Here is a 15636-nt window from a genome sequence, read left to right as displayed (position 1 = left end):
GAGTATTCAGAATATTCTATTAAATGAGATTGCCTCTGAACAAGTTACTATTGATACTTTTCAAGATAAAATTAAGGAAACAGAAATTAATACAGACAGTTTTCACCTACTACACGAGATTAATGTAATTTCTGAAAGAGATCGAAGGAGAAGAATAACTAAAATAGTTCTTTATTTAACTGCTTTTCTAATATTAGTAATTATTTTTAGAATCATTTTCTAATTATATTAATTAAAAATAAGAGGTTCTATTTTACATCCACATTATTCATTATTTTAATTAATTTATATAAGTATTTTATTTATGTAAATACGATGAAACTAACACTGTTAAACATGCTTGCATGTGGGGAAAAATTTAATCAAATAAAGGGGGCGAGCACTTTTTTAGAAATAAGTAACAAAAAAAAAGAATCTTAAATAAATTACTAAACAGACTGTATCTTTGATATTAATAACTTAATTTCGTCATCATTTAGGTATGAATACAACAATTGAATCTGATCAAGAGTTATTCAATATTATTAATAAGGAAAAAGATTTTCAGAATTCTCATTTAAACTTACACCCCAAGGAAAATGTTATGATTAATGCTGCGAGAAAAGTCCTTGGGAGTATCCTTACAAACAAATATTCAGAGGGTTTTCCTGGAACAAGGTATTATGGTGGAACACACGTTATTGATAAGATAGAAACGCTCTGCGCAAGTAGATTAAAACAATTTCTAAAATTAGACAAAAAAAGCAATGACGAATGGCTATTTAATATCCAGTGTTATAGTGGAAGCCATGCTGAGTTGGCCATCTGTATGGGATTACTGAATAAGGGGGATCGAATTTTGAGGATTAGGGGTGATTCTGACACTGTATTGGAAAATTATTACCAAGTTGAATATTATAATTTGGATAAAAAAGGTAGGGGGTTTGATATAGTTGACCTGAGGGAGAAATGTAAGATATTAAAGCCCAAGTTGTTACTTGTTCCATCCGATGTATTAACATTATTCATAGACTACAGACTGCTTAGTGAGATTTGCAATGAATTTAAAATCTTTTTAGTCGCTGATATTAGCGAAATTGCACTTTTGATATCATTTGATAGGTATGGAAGGGAGGACAACAATCCATACAGATATTGCGACATCATTTATTCTAACACTCAAAGCAGTTTGGGTGGTCCTAAAGGTGGCTTCTTGATGTTGAACAACAGCAAAAATCCTGGATTATTTCAGAAAGTTAACTCCGCAGTATTTCCAGGCCTCCAAGGAGGCCCTCATAATCATCAAATTGGGTCATTTGCTGTCCAAATTCAAGGAATGTTAACTTCTCGAACTAGTGAGTTTGTAGCAGCAGCACTTGATAACTCTGCTGTTCTAGCGCAGACAATGCTTGACTCAGGAATTCCTCTACTTGGAGATGGAACAGATACACATCTTGTTTCAGTTGATTGCGAAAGGCTCGGAGTACCGTGCGAGCTGATTTCTAAAATTTTAACGGAGTGCAAGATCAGGCACACATACAGAAAGTTTGGAGAAAATAGATCCTCCTTAATGTTTGGGACCCTTGTCTATACATTTAGAGAAGGTTCTGTATCACAGATGACAATTTTAGGCAATTTGATCTCAGATTGTATAAATGTGGGCGTAGAGATTTTCAACAAAGTTGGGAAGTTAGATATTCCAATTGAGGCTAGGGAAAACATCTTTCACGAAGAAATAACTAAAAGTAATAAGCTAAAGCTGATATTTGATAGGGTTTCGGGAATAATCAGTGAGCTGGAGACTATTTATTTTGATTAGCTAACCACCTACATGTGGGAAGTGCGTCGGTATTAATGGCGCCAAGTAGTTTTTATTTTGTAAAGCTTGCTTGCTAAGAGCGTTTGTTTTATGTAAGATGTCGATTTTAATAGTTTTTGACATTGATTTTAATAGTGAGCACTCCATTCTGCGTCTGGAGTATTTCAAAGATGCACTGAAACGGTTGTTTCTAGATGATGAGTTTAATAGGGAATACTCTGAGTGTTTGATTTCTGTTTATTTTGTCTTGGATGAAATGAAGAGGGAGTTAGTTTTTGCTAACCATAGATTTAAGGAGGTGAGCTGGTATCCAATTGGCAGCTGTTCATTAGTACCGTCGCTTACGATTATAGATATGTTGATGGAGCAAATAACAAGTAGCAATATAGAGCTTAAGACTGAACAGGACTCTTTTCCAATTAAGTCAGAGGTGCAAAATAGTATTAATCAACAAGAAATAAGGCCAATTCCAGATTGTTTTAGCGATTTCCTCAAAGAAGGTGCTATTATTGAAAGATCTGAATTACAGAATGGAACTGATAACAGTTTTGGTGCTCCAGGACCAAATAATATAAATTGGACAGAAGAGCACCAAAACATTGGGAAGGAAAGACAGTTACTTGTAATCTGGCTCATGGATTCTTCTAGTTGCCTCAAAAGGCTGGATAATGGTGGATTTCCAAGATTTCAAGATATAAGTGAAAGCAGTTTAACCCCTAATGTAGAAGTTAAATACTTTCTTCTAAATTATGGAGGTGATCATCAAGATCAAAACCGATTATCCAAAGTCTACCTCTCAGAGGCTCAGGTTGAGGTGGTTTCGCTCCTTCCACTATGCTCTGCCGACAAAATTCTCAAGGATTTTATATGTAACGAAATAAATAGTTTTTACTATTCAGAAAAGTACGTGAGCATTTTTTCTCCAGATTCACCTCCAACAGATTTAGAATGCTTTAATGATCTGTCCGTAATTGGATTTAATCTATATCCAAGTTTAGCCAAGTTTCCTCTTTTCATTCAAGATACTCTTAAGGTGCTAACCCTACCGTGCTCTTCCACATTTATTGGAATCATTTCAATCGCAAAATATCAGCCATTACCGGTACTTACAAGAAGACTTATTGAGCTTAATAACTCTTCAAAAGGGAAAGAGATGGCAATTCAAGCACTTATCCTTGCTCTACATAAAGAAAAGTTCGCAATGGCTCTTGAGCTAAACCCTAATTGGTTTGCCCTATTGGTCTCAATAGTAATCGGAAGTAATATCCATCTTGCAATGGATATACTTCCCCCCGGTTACGTTATAACTATATAGATATGAATACACTTCTTTATTCAGATATTATAATATAAACTACCTATATCTCTCTATCTCAATATTCTAATCACAACTTTCATCTACAATTAATCAAGCAGCCTTATTAATATTTTTTGTTTCGTTAAGCTGATTATTGACAGCATCCATTAGATTTCTCAAGGGGTCTGCCCTAGAACTACTTTCATACATATTAGATAAACTTTCTCCTTGTATGTGAATACTGCTTTTTCGTTCAATTGGTACCGAATGTTGGATACAATTTTGTTCTTTAGCTTTGATGAGCTCGCTAACCATATTCAACCAAATATCTGCATTTTTCTTATACATTTTGCTCATCATTTCAGAAAACTCTTGACTTCCATATTCACTTCCAAATGTTCTCTGTTCCAAATTTTTATTTAATTCTAGTAAAATTTGAGGTTGTAGTGAAAGTAACTGAGGAGGAAGGCTATTTATATGATCCCCTCTATTTGCAGCTTTTGAAACCTTTCTATATAAGTCATCACGCTTGCTTTTAAACAAAGGGTGTTTCGATATCTGAAATTTGGTTTCTTTCAAGTCCTTCGCCATTCTTGTTGATGTTGTTTCTTCAACAGGTTTAGCTTTATGCTCACTTACTATCCAGTTCTTGAAGATTTTCTTAAAACTGTCAGAGCTAACATCAGTTGAGCTCCCGGATTCATTTGAATTAAACGCTGAAGATGATGGTGCACTAGTAGGCTCTGAATTGATGTTGGGTTTCGCTTGGTCTGAAGAAGTGGGATCTTTAATATCATTAGTTTCATCCTGGTCCTCTGGTATTTGTGGAGAGTTGTTATCTTCTTCTGCAGTAGTTGCTGAATGTTCAGGCTCTTCATCTCTGATAGTTATGGGAGCCCTACATATTGGACAAGTTTGCTGTTGAATAAACCAAGATTTTAGACAATCCAGATGGAATACATGACCGCAAGGAATCTTTTTTGAGCCAATATACAAAGTGTCCCTACAAACAATACAAGTATCAATTCTCTCAATCTCTTCAAGTGTAGCTTCCTGAAGTCTGGTTTCAATATTTTTTGTGAGCTTTCTATATCTCCTGAATGATGATAGCTTGCTGTACAAAGCTTTTAAGACGTGGAAGATATCTCCCATAATATATAATGGAATTCTGGAAGGATTTAGCACAAGGAAGAGAATAATGAAGAGAAGGTAAGTAATTAAAGAGCATATATCGCCAAACACCTCCAAATAAAATAATATAGCATTCTTATTCGACCATACAAAGTTATGAGCTTGCATTCCCGAAGAATGAGTATTTCCTTGTTCAGGGGTTCCATCCTCCTCTTGTCTCATTAATAATTGAATGGCTTGGAGCTTCAAATCTACAACATGAACGAGGTATTTACCAATAGAAGTGCTACATGAAACAAGCAAAGAAACACTCTCGAAAAATACCCACAACCTCAGAGTAGAATCTTTTGACAATAGGCCATAATACTTGAAAACTAAACTTATGTCAATAATCAGGAGAATATTAAGCAAAGCTGCCATTCTAACAATTGCAGTAGTTTTTGGTCTGTCTAATTCAAACATGTGGTTAATTCGAATATGGGAAATTAAATGTAAAAGCTTTAAAACCAAAATAAGAGTAATGTATCTTGAAAGGACCATTGCTCCAACTTCTATATTATCTATTGTTGGGCTACTAAATAACAAAAAAAAGATTGTATCTAATAAAAACATTCGCCCTTGATCAATGATTTCTTCCAGTTCAATATCTCTTAATCTTCCCACAAACATATTCAAAATAACCTTACCCAAAAAGTATAAAGTCAATAAACCTGCATTTGTAATTATCATGGTGGACGCTTTGGTTATAGTTATGTGCATGATTATGTGGTAAAAGTAAAAATCGTATACACTTAATAAATGTACAAAAAGCCCCAAAAGTAGCCCGAAACTAAGCAAAACATATTGCTTCAATGTAATAGGAGACATTTTCACTCTTTTCGTACTCTCAATGTTCTATTCGTGTTCTTTCCTAAAAATATAGTATCTTTATAGCAAGAACTTCATACAGACCTTAACAATGCCTTTTCATGATCCAGCTTTATTTTAAATTAATACGATTACACAACTGATGAGTTTTGGCTAATCTGTAATTCAGCCAAAGCGTAGTCTAATCTTATTAGTATATCAATATTTTTTTAAAAAAATCAGATAAGCCTTGTTCTTACTGCCTTATTTTAACCTAAATACTCTCAACTCTTTTTATCCAAATATTCATTAAAAGTACCGCCAGTTCATCCCGCCAATTAAGTATAAAATATTTTCAAAGAAAAGGTGGTTGGTAATTTGTTAGTGAAAGCAACTAGTATATTGTGGTGGTATATGTTACAACTGTGTAAAGTTTATATCTGATAAGTTGCAATTTTAGATCCATATTTTCGTTTGAATTAATTGAATTGCATTTCCTTTTCTAAATCGAAATAGCTTATCCAGTTGTAAATGCACAATTTTTTCAAAAGAATATTGCATATATGAACACACATTTCTTTAACAAATATAAATATATTTTTATTCTATATTTAAATGCAAATTTATTCTTTAATATAGAAATTTGAAGAGAACTACATTTGAGATTAAAGCTTACAAGATTAAGAGTACTTACTGTAAAACTTAAGTAATTATATCTAATGAATATATATTTTTTAATCTAAATCGCTGGCTTATTTGAAACGAGTGTAAGCGAAATAGTTTATTGGATAGAAAATTTTCAGAAAGAATAGTAACTTTAAATAAAATATTTAACTTCAGCAGGTAATCAATTTTAACAAAAATTAACAATTCAAGGCTAGAGATAATCATCTATCATACTTCGACATTATTTCATTTTTTTTAATACAAATTTATAGTTAAGGAGCCTGTAACGTCTAAAAGATTATTCCATCATCAGAGTTGAATGGTTTCTAAACTAAATTTGGTTACTCCATTTATTACATTACCGAAGTTTGTTACACGAAAATAGTTACAAGCATACTATTCCACTATTAAGGGCCCCAAATAACCTTTCTTTGCGTAAAATTTGAAGAATTATAACGTTATGAGTTCACAATTCAAACTTAAAGGAACTATTCCAGTATATAGTAAATTTTGGGTGGCAGTGGCTTACATAATAACTTGTGTAATCTATATATCTTTGCTTTTCCTTTTAGCATATGAAGAAGAAAAGCAGAAATGGTATTTTTCAGGTCTTTTTATGGCTCTAATAATTGTATTTTGTTACTTTATTTACTGGAGGTGGATTTCAAAGTCAATTTTCTCTTCTAATTTGGCATATAATCAAAAAATTTGTAATGATTAGCAGTATAGACAAATTTTATTTAACTGAATATCCGTTTCTTTAGTTAAATTCATAACAATATTTCCTTCATTTGCACTGATTATGAATTGGTCGAGCTCATTATTACTTCTATACAGAAATGTTCACTGAAAGGAAATTTTACAATTCAAACGATTGTTAAAATTAAATATTTAGTTTAATTCCAAATAATTAATCTATTGGAACTTAGCAGTTATGCGTAATTTATATAGTAAGAAATTTTAAACATCTTTATTAATATTTAATCCTTTTAATCTTGTTTTTTAGACTTATTAATTGGGTAGATTCCTTCTAACAAGCTCTCAAGTACCTCATAGCTAGATTGCGTGTTGTTCTTCTCACTCTTTGAATCAGATTCCTGCCTCACATTTGAATTTTGCTCTTTGTTAATTGGGAGTATATATTCAATTAGGCTTTTTTTGCTAGAGGTTGCTGATGGTGTACCTGTTTCAGAATATTTGCTTTTACTAGGTAAGCTTCCCAATGATCTACTCAGTGCACTAGATTCTTGATCCAGTTGTTCTCCTTGGCTCATCGAACTTGTAGTGATAGTGCTCTTTTTGATATAATTAGAATTCTTTCCAAAATAGAATTGTTTCAAAAAGAGATCTGCTTTGGTTCCAGAAGCCTCAGGTCTGCTTTCTTCGGCCTTTTTGTTCTCTCCAATACCGTAACTATTTCCGTTTATGACTTTAAAGTGTATTGGATTTTCTTCATTATCGTTGAGTAAATCATCAAGATTTCCTATCAGCTGGGTAGATGCGATGCAACGATGCTGAATTTCTCTAATATCTGGAATAGAATACCACCAAAGAAGTAATATCCTCGCAAAGGTGGCCGAAAATTTACTAGTAAAAATGTACTGTAGAGTATTAATGAAGGAACCCAGTAAGAGCACATAGATACATGTAAACTTTACTACGTAGAAAAATAAATACTCTTCCATATTAATGGATAAAATTCGGATGGGTTCAGTAACTCCTCGTCTTTTCTCTTTGTTTCTTTCTGTTAAGTCATCAGGCTTACATAGATTTCCTTGTCTATGTACAAATCTATCTGGGTAGTAGTCGTATATTTCCAAACTGCTTAAAAGAATTAGCATGTTTTGGTCTTCAGAACTTATTAGCTTGAAGTATCTGTTAAAAAGAGGTTTAATAATACGATTTTGACCAAAAATGTCTGGATCGATTCTTTGTTTCTTATTGAATATCTCCAGTTGAACGTTATTGAATGGATCCTTCATTATAACCCAACGAATAAACTTAATAAGAAGAAATCCTCTTAATAAGAATGCCATTTTCTGGTTCCCCATGATAAGATTAAATAAATAGAGACCCAGATTCAGTATAATAGTAAGAATAACAAGAATTGACAAAGTTAAAAAAGGAAGTAGAGGATCCTCGAAATTAAGGGAGTTCTTAAGCTTCATCAGAAGCGTAGAAAAGCTTGCAAATGATTGCTGAACAAGTTCTACTATTGCCAATAGGTTAGAAAGCTGAGTTTGAATAGGCTCCAAATCTTGATCATCAAAGAAAATAGATACAACCTTATTATCATAAGGAATTTTGAGACCCAATCTTAGCTCTCCAAATGGGGTCTCTACAATTCCTCCACTTCCTTGTAGGTTTTGTCGAAACCTTGCCTCATCATTTTTGTCTTCCATTGATTTTTCTGTTTTCAAATCTTCTTTATGTTCTTGGGCTCTTTCCCACTTTTGCTTTTCAAACTGTGGAGATAAATTTGATGCATCATTGTTCGATAAATTCAATCTTCTCAGTTCTTCCTCTCTACCTTTCTCCTTATTCCCTAACAATGAGTTATTTAATGTTCTAGCCAAACATATATATCCGTCCCCATTGGATAGATCGTATTGTGTACAGTATTCTCTGCTTGTTACTTTATCACCAAAGTATACTTCTTTGGGAATGAGATTAGAAAAGTCCTTTTCACAGATTTCATCCACAATTTTGGTAAAGGAAGAATCCTTCTTTTCTTTTCCTGTGCCATTATTTAATGGTTTTACATCTATATTCTCCTCAATAAAGTCTCCATCGCCTATCATTAATGATGAGTGATATTTAATATTTAGTATAGGCTGGAACATCTTCCAGATATTTCCAGATGTAGAGTTTATCAGATTCATCGTCTTATTATTTTGACTAATATTACTTTTCTGTTTAATATTAGCATTACCTTTTTGCGAGAGAGCACTTGTTATACTCTTTCTCTTTTGTTCTTCAATATTAATTCTGGTAAGGAAGTCTTGATGGATTCTAGAAGCAATCTGCGACCCAAATCTATATGTTAAAGAGATTAATAATGGGAGGATAACCATAAAAATCCATGAAAAAAAGAAAAAACTGTTAGCCTTGAAAGCTCCAAACGTAATTATTGCCCAAAATAAGGAAATCATTACCCTATCAAACCTAGATCTCGGAATTCTGAAGTTCAGTAAGAAGAAGAATTTGGGTATCCATCTCGGATAATGCTCTAGTAACATTTTTAAACTTTCAGCATACATCTGAAAATACTGTGGCTCAAACCCTGAAGGAAGGATCCACCTTGTGATAGGCTTCTCAGTTACCATACTCAAATAGGAGCTAGTTAAAAGGCTAATCTTAGAACAGCACTCTGTCTCAAAATTTAGTCCGATCTGAATAAATCCTAAAGTTTTTATTGGATTTGAAAGCCCGTATTCTGTGATTCCTGGCACTGGCCTGACATATTTAACCATTTCACTAGTTCTTGGGTATAAATGGTACCAATTTAAATGCTTGAAATTCGATCCGACCTCAAATTGAGAGCTTTCATCACTATAAACTCTATTTTGATATTCACAAAAATTGCTTTCATTTTTTTCATTCCCAGAAGAGATTAAACCATCATGCATTCTACTCTCACTTTTGAATCTGGACCTTAATTTTGGCTCTCTTTCATGATCTATATCTTTTAGAAATGCTCGGCTATCTTTTAAGTTTGAATCATTTGGCCTATTAACAACAATTGAATCACAGGAGTCCGCCTTTTTGCCATGAATCAAAGTCCATTCTTCCACAGTATTGCTTTTCAAAAGATTACTCTCATGGCCTTGAGTACAATTGGTGTTTCTTGATTTCCAAAACACAGAAACTAGATTCTCATTTGCCTTATAAAACGTTGAATTTTTGTAGAATGAATAGTCCAAGACGGGTAGTTCGGCAAGTTTGTCTTGAAAAACAGAGGAAATTGGAATAGTAACCTTTCCGAAATGGATACATTCATATAAGACTTCCCATTCTTGATCTTGAGAGGGGATTTCCTGAGAAGAAGGGCGATTGTCGCCATCCGGTTTATCAAATATTTCTTTACAGTTTGGCTTATTTCTTTCAATTCTAATAATCTTATACTGCTTAAAAGATGTCCCAGATGAATTGTTCTGTTCTTGGTTAATTCGTAAACTAACAGAATGGTTTAAATTTGTTGGAGGGTTGGAACCCAAATTTGAAATAGAATCTGCATTGGCTGAGCTAGTAGAAGTAATGTTTTCTGATACAAGAGAAGAATCCTCATCACATTCATTCACAAAAATAGATCCAGAGTTTTTAGAGTAGTAGCAATCTTCATCCACAATTTCTTCGTTAAATTTTTGATTTATTGTAAGTTTACATTGTATTGGAACTCTACAAATCAGATCCAAATTCATATCAGAAGAGATATCAGTGACTTGGAAAGATTCTTTGAAATTAAAGAAAACCTCTCTGGCACCTACTCCAGAAACCTTTTCCTTTTCTCTCTCTGCGCTTGAGTTCCTACTTTCAACTCCAAAACTTGGCCTTGATTCATGCTTCTCATCCAGAAAAGCTAAAGAAGTATTCCCATAGCTCTTAGTTGGGGACAAAAGCATAGGACTATTAACTGGAATCTCCAATATAAAGTCTTTAGTGCTTACAGGTTGGCTTACAAGCATTTGGCCTTGCAAAGCCAATTCAAAAACCCATTCTGCATTTTCTTTAGTAATAAAATTCCGAATATTACGATCAAATCCCATAGGTGAGATAATTGCTCTCTCAATAGAGACTGTCAGAACTCCCAAACTCCTAGAGTCACGAACAGATTTATATATACCCGATTGTTCGTCCCTTACTGCATAAATATTTGGCTCAACTTCAACTATTGGCTGTTTGTTTAAAAACTTTGACCCTGCAACTTTACGTACAAGCTTCATAATTGAGGACTAAGTATAAAATAATAAATTTTGCTATTTCGATGAATCGCACACAAACTTACCGACTGGAAATCATTCAAACTGCTTAAGTGAGCACTTGAATTGTCCACAATTTGATCAATAACTGTTCCTAACACATTTTCCCCAATTTGAGCAAACTTATCATTGATTATTTTCCCGATTCCCAATGGATCGATCATCTCCAATCATTCATTCTTACGAACCCTTTTCCTTTCCTTTCATTTTAAAATATATACTTACTCTTTCAGCTAGTACCGTTGGCGCCATCTACTCATAAACGGCTACGGCGCCTATAATACGCGCTCTCATGCATTTTTGATGATCTTGGACCATTAGAATTTAAATAATAGGAAAAAATTAAAGACTAATATAGTATAAATACAAGAAAAGCTAATTTAACAAATAAAAGATTAATTATTTAGGGCGAGCCATTCCCGGCTGCATATACTATTTATAATCTAAAAGGTTATCAACTTGTCCCAACATAAAATAATTCCAGTTAGTTTATATTAAGTGGATCTAAAATAAAAAAAAAATATTAGAACAATAATCATAATACTTTGACTTATCTCAACAAATTTAAAAGTATGGATGGTAATTCATCGTCGACAAAACTAAGTGGATCGGGACTCCCTCCCATGTCCTTTTCTCCTGAGATTCAAGGTTTTATTGTCACAAAATTTGATCCTCTGCTTTCAATAGTTAAAGAATTAAATGACCATTTGCAATCTTCAGATAAGGAAAGATTAAGGCTTGAATACAGAGTTTCAAGGATTGAACGGACTTTAGAAAGTTTAATTAAGATTGTAACAGATTTAGGATATAAACTTCCAGAAGAGGATGAATTTGAAAAAAATATTCCAGAATTAAAAAATGAGCTCAGCCTTTTACTTTCAGGAGAAGAAAGTGTTACAGCTCCATGGTTGTTCTCTGTCCAGTCAGGAACTCCTATTTCATCGCTTCAGGTTCTTTTAGAATTTTCACAATCAAATACTGAAGTGTTACTTGCTGATACTTGGAGAAGAGAAGAAGATATGTGGATTGGATTTCTGGATGATCTTCCCGATGAATTCTCTACAAGAAGACCTGAAAGTCTCTCTCTGGTTGATCTTAGAAGAGCAGCAAGGAGGGCTTTACTTGAAGTAATACGCGGAGAATTACTTCTTGTAATTAGAAATGTACCTGGAAAGCAAGAAGTTCCACATAATCCACTACCAGTAACATTGGTCGCTATTCTTGCTGCAGCTTTTTCTGAAGCCTGGGAAAGAGTTGAATCTTCGGATCCAAATTCTCTAGGAAGGCTTGCTTTAGTTCTAGAAGGTGATAATATTGGTAGTAGACTCCGTGCTGGTAAGAAAAAATTTGCAATAGAGGCTTTAAATTGAATTTTCCTATCTATATTTATTCTTAGCTTTAATTATATTTTGTTTCTTTATTCATGTATTATATATTATTGTTCTTCTAGTAATCCCAATGTTTATTTAATAACTCAGTTCAAAAAGTACCTATTCTCTTTTAGTTAGAGCTGAAAATTACCCTTTAATCAGAAATGTCAATTTTAATGTGCTAGTAAATATAATAGTTATTATAGTTTTAGTTGTTTTTCACTAAAATTGGAGCTCCTGTAACCCTATCCAATAAAATATTCTTTCCTGTTGCACCAGATTCAGATGAAACTTCTAATGATTCTAAACTATCCTTCTCATTGTTTGTTTCGTTGTTTTTCTTTTCTTCTTGATCTGTATCTTTAACTTTTATTCCTTTCTCTTCTTCTTTATTATCTGATTCTTTACCTAATTCATCTTTTGTAGTACTTTTGGCATCCTTATCACTGATAGAAGCAGTGGAGGTGGAAGTAGTAGTACTAGTAGTGGTAGTAGTATCATTGGAAGATGCTTTATCTATATCTTCTTCAGATTTTGTGTTTTTATTCTCATCATTAGTTTTTTCTTCACTTTCATCCATTAAAGCATCTGGAAATTCGCCTCTTTCTTGATCTTTAGATTCATTCATCTTTTCAATACCAACATTAATCCATTCACCACCTCCTGTAATTGAGTTGATTAACAAATTAAGGATCTTATTAAAATGTTTGCTTATAGAACTTTTTTGCCTCTCAATTTCTCTCATAGCAATACAATATACTTTTGGTGAAAATATGCCATTTTCGCAACGTAGTTGATTGTTTGCTCCAGTAATTTTGTATCCATCATCACAATCTACTTCAATAACTTCATCATTCAAATAGTATTTTTTTTCAGGCTTTACTTGGGAGTAAGGAATATTTGGAGGATAACAAATATTCATTTTAAGTAAGTTAATGTTTTGAACATGCAAATTTGCACTCTCTTCAGTTTCACCGCTATTAACCATTTGTACCTTGATTCTTTCTGCTGCTTCATGTACTAATTTAGTTTGGGACGAAATATATGTTGCCGCAATCAAATCCTTATCAGTCATTGATCTTCCCAAATTTCTATCGACACAGAGTGAATTTTCAACATTTTCATCATTATTTTCTAAACCATTTTGCATTTGCCAGTTACAGTCGAATTCTCTTTGGGATGCATCTGGGAACTTTTTCCTTTGCAAACTAGAAAGTGTATTACACATAACTTCTTGCGTGCACCACATACAGCCTCTCATTATCCCATTTAATTCTTGCTTTGCAAAGTTCCTACTTTGGAAACAATCGTTTACGCACGCTTTTCTTGGAACAACAAAATCAAATCTACATTCTAAATATTCTTCGCAAGCATCCTTTTTATTTAGTAAAGTACAGTCAAATAGGCACATTTCATAGACTGAATCATAGAAACAGTTTTGTGAAGATTCACAGTTTTCTTTTTGGCCATGAAACTCGACACACTTACTGAATACTCCTTTTCTTCTTTTTGCTGTAATAGTTGATGTAATATTTCTAGATAGTGCTTCTGCATCGAACAGTAATTCTCCTGTAATTGGATCTCTTTTCTCATACCATTTTTTCTTCTTCTGAAGTGGAAGTTTTTCTTTTTCTTTCTTCTTAGCATCATAATCCTTCTTTTCTTGAATTAGCTTCTCCATCTTCTCATCACTTTCACTAACTTCTAATAAGTTATTGATCTTTTTAATTTTTTCGTCAGCTGCTTCATTTTTATCATTATTAGATAGTGATTTTAACTTTTCTATTAATTCTTGATTAGATTTTTGCTCGTGGTTTTCAGTTTCAGTTTCAGATTCTTTTTTTTCATCATTATTTTCTTCCTTGGTTGGTTCTGTTTGATTTTCACTTGATAGTGATTTTTCCTCGTTTTTTTCAGGAGGATTTTTGTCAGTTGTATCATGGGATTTCACTTCTACATCTTTAGTATCTGTTGGAATTTCATTACTCTTCTGTTTTAATTTCTTAACAATAACAATAAACTGGTCATCAACTCTTTTAATAGTCTCATCTTCTGGTTTAACACCCAATTTATCCTTCATTTCTTGTATTGTCTTTTCGACATTATCTTCTAACTTATCATCGCCATTTGCTTTGATTTCTGAATTATTGCCTTCTTTAGAAGTATCTTTTGAGGCATCAGATAATGATGTATCATTTTTTGAATCCTCGTTTTTAACTTCATCATTTTTTACATCACCATTAGATTGATCGTTAGTATCTGTTTTCATTGACTTTTCATCATTCTCTTCACTAGATTTTTCTTCACTAGTATTTTCTGCTCCATCGCTATTTCCTGTCTGATCGTTCAGATTATCAGTAGATTCAGATGCCAAGTCTTCTTCCTGAGCAACTTCGGAGCTGGAAAAATCTTTATTGGCATCAGCTTCAGAATCGGAGCTCTTGTTTGAATTCTCTTCCGTTGATTCTTTTGCACTACTATCTTCAGATTTATCTTCCTTTTTCAAATCATCCTTTGAATTTTCAATAGATTCAAGCGATTTTGGCTCAGTAGAATTGCCTTTGCCAGAATTTTCTTCATCATGTTTAGCTTCTTCAGGTTTGGTTTCTTCAGGCTTGGACTCTTCAGGGTTTTTTTCATCAGGTTTAGTCTCTTCGGGCTTGGCTTCCTCAGATTTGGCCTCTTCTGGCTTGGTTTCATCAGGTTTAGTCTCTTCGGGTTTTGATTCATCAGACTTAGATTCTCCGGGTTTTGTTTCATCAGATTTAGATTCTCCGGGTTTTGTTTCATCAGACTTAGATTCTCCGGGTTTTGCTTCATCAGACTTAGATTCTCCGGGTTTTGTTTCATCAGACTTAGATTCTCCGGGTTTTGTTTCATCAGACTTAGATTCTCCGGGCTTTGCTTCATCAGACTTAGACTCTTCGGGTTTTTTTTCATCAGGACTAGGCTCTTTGGGTTTTGTTTTATCAAGATTCGACTCTTCGGGTTTGCTTTCCCCAGATTTTGAGCTCGATTGTTCTTTTGCCTGTTCATCATTTGACTTAGATGACATTATCTTTCTAAACTCCTTTTGTGATACGATCCCAGTATCAACCTCTCCAAATTCATCCTCTCCAGTAGAAATTTCTTCAGATTCCAATTGTTCACATCTTGAAATATATGGAAGTTTGCAAAATACTAAAAATATACAAATAAAAATAAAACAGAATTTGATTTTGGAAATCATCTATCTTAAACAAATTTATTATCTTATCAAAAGTTAACCAGAATATTCTTTTCTTTATACATTCATCAATCCCAATGGCTATTTAGTACCATGCATTCAATTTAGTGGGCAAAAATGACCCTGCAAGACATAATGGACAAGACTTTAATTCACACAAATATATGCCCGCCAAAAAATTATCATTTTTTTTAATGGATTTGAAGTTATTTTATATATTATTTGATTTAAATATTTATTTTTTTCTGGTAAATGACTGCTATTTGAACCATTTTTAATGGGTTTGGATAGTTGTATTAATTTATGTGCCAATAATATATTTG

The 15636-nt window shown here is 33.1% G+C and overlaps 6 protein-coding genes across 6 annotated transcripts; 3 read left to right on the top strand and 3 right to left on the bottom strand.

Moving 5' to 3' along the window:
- Window positions 1–481: 481 nt before the first annotated feature.
- cgd8_2580 (mitochondrial serine hydroxymethyl transferase) lies at window positions 482–1798 on the top strand (the record flags this gene model as incomplete). Its single annotated transcript, XM_627158.1, has 1 exon — window positions 482–1798. One exon carries the CDS (start codon window positions 482–484, stop codon window positions 1796–1798), a length of 1317 nt encoding a protein of 438 aa, XP_627158.1.
- A 97-nt stretch (window positions 1799–1895) lies between these two features.
- cgd8_2570 (hypothetical protein) lies at window positions 1896–3113 on the top strand (the record flags this gene model as incomplete). The annotated part of the gene is made up of 1 exon (XM_627157.1): window positions 1896–3113. The coding sequence occupies one exon, from the start codon at window positions 1896–1898 to the stop codon at window positions 3111–3113; it is 1218 nt and encodes a 405-aa protein (XP_627157.1).
- A 93-nt stretch (window positions 3114–3206) lies between these two features.
- cgd8_2560 (HRD1 like membrane associated RING finger containing protein signal peptide plus 6 transmembrane domains) lies at window positions 3207–5120 on the bottom strand (the record flags this gene model as incomplete). The annotated part of the gene is made up of 1 exon (XM_627156.1): window positions 3207–5120. A coding segment is annotated over one exon (1914 nt), but the record flags the coding sequence as incomplete, so codon positions are not given.
- Window positions 5121–6727: 1607 nt separating this feature from the next.
- cgd8_2550 (apicomplexan specific membrane protein, 4+ transmembrane domain) lies at window positions 6728–10681 on the bottom strand (the record flags this gene model as incomplete). Its single annotated transcript, XM_627155.1, has 1 exon — window positions 6728–10681. One exon carries the CDS (start codon window positions 10679–10681, stop codon window positions 6728–6730), a length of 3954 nt encoding a protein of 1317 aa, XP_627155.1.
- Window positions 10682–11289: 608 nt separating this feature from the next.
- cgd8_2540 (apicomplexan specific coiled coil protein) lies at window positions 11290–12087 on the top strand (the record flags this gene model as incomplete). Its single annotated transcript, XM_627154.1, has 1 exon — window positions 11290–12087. The coding sequence occupies one exon, from the start codon at window positions 11290–11292 to the stop codon at window positions 12085–12087; it is 798 nt and encodes a 265-aa protein (XP_627154.1).
- Window positions 12088–12295: 208 nt separating this feature from the next.
- cgd8_2530 (sushi-domain containing secreted protein; with a signal peptide, low complexity region followed by a sushi domain) lies at window positions 12296–15316 on the bottom strand (the record flags this gene model as incomplete). The annotated part of the gene is made up of 1 exon (XM_627153.1): window positions 12296–15316. The coding sequence occupies one exon, from the start codon at window positions 15314–15316 to the stop codon at window positions 12296–12298; it is 3021 nt and encodes a 1006-aa protein (XP_627153.1).
- Window positions 15317–15636: the final 320 nt, after the last annotated feature.

This window comes from Cryptosporidium parvum, chromosome 8 (genome assembly GCF_000165345.1).
Source record: "Cryptosporidium parvum Iowa II chromosome 8, whole genome shotgun sequence".
NCBI lineage: Eukaryota > Apicomplexa > Conoidasida > Eucoccidiorida > Cryptosporidiidae > Cryptosporidium > Cryptosporidium parvum.
The sequence above is the reverse complement of the archived record's forward strand: the minus strand, read 5'-3'. Positions and strand labels throughout refer to the sequence as shown.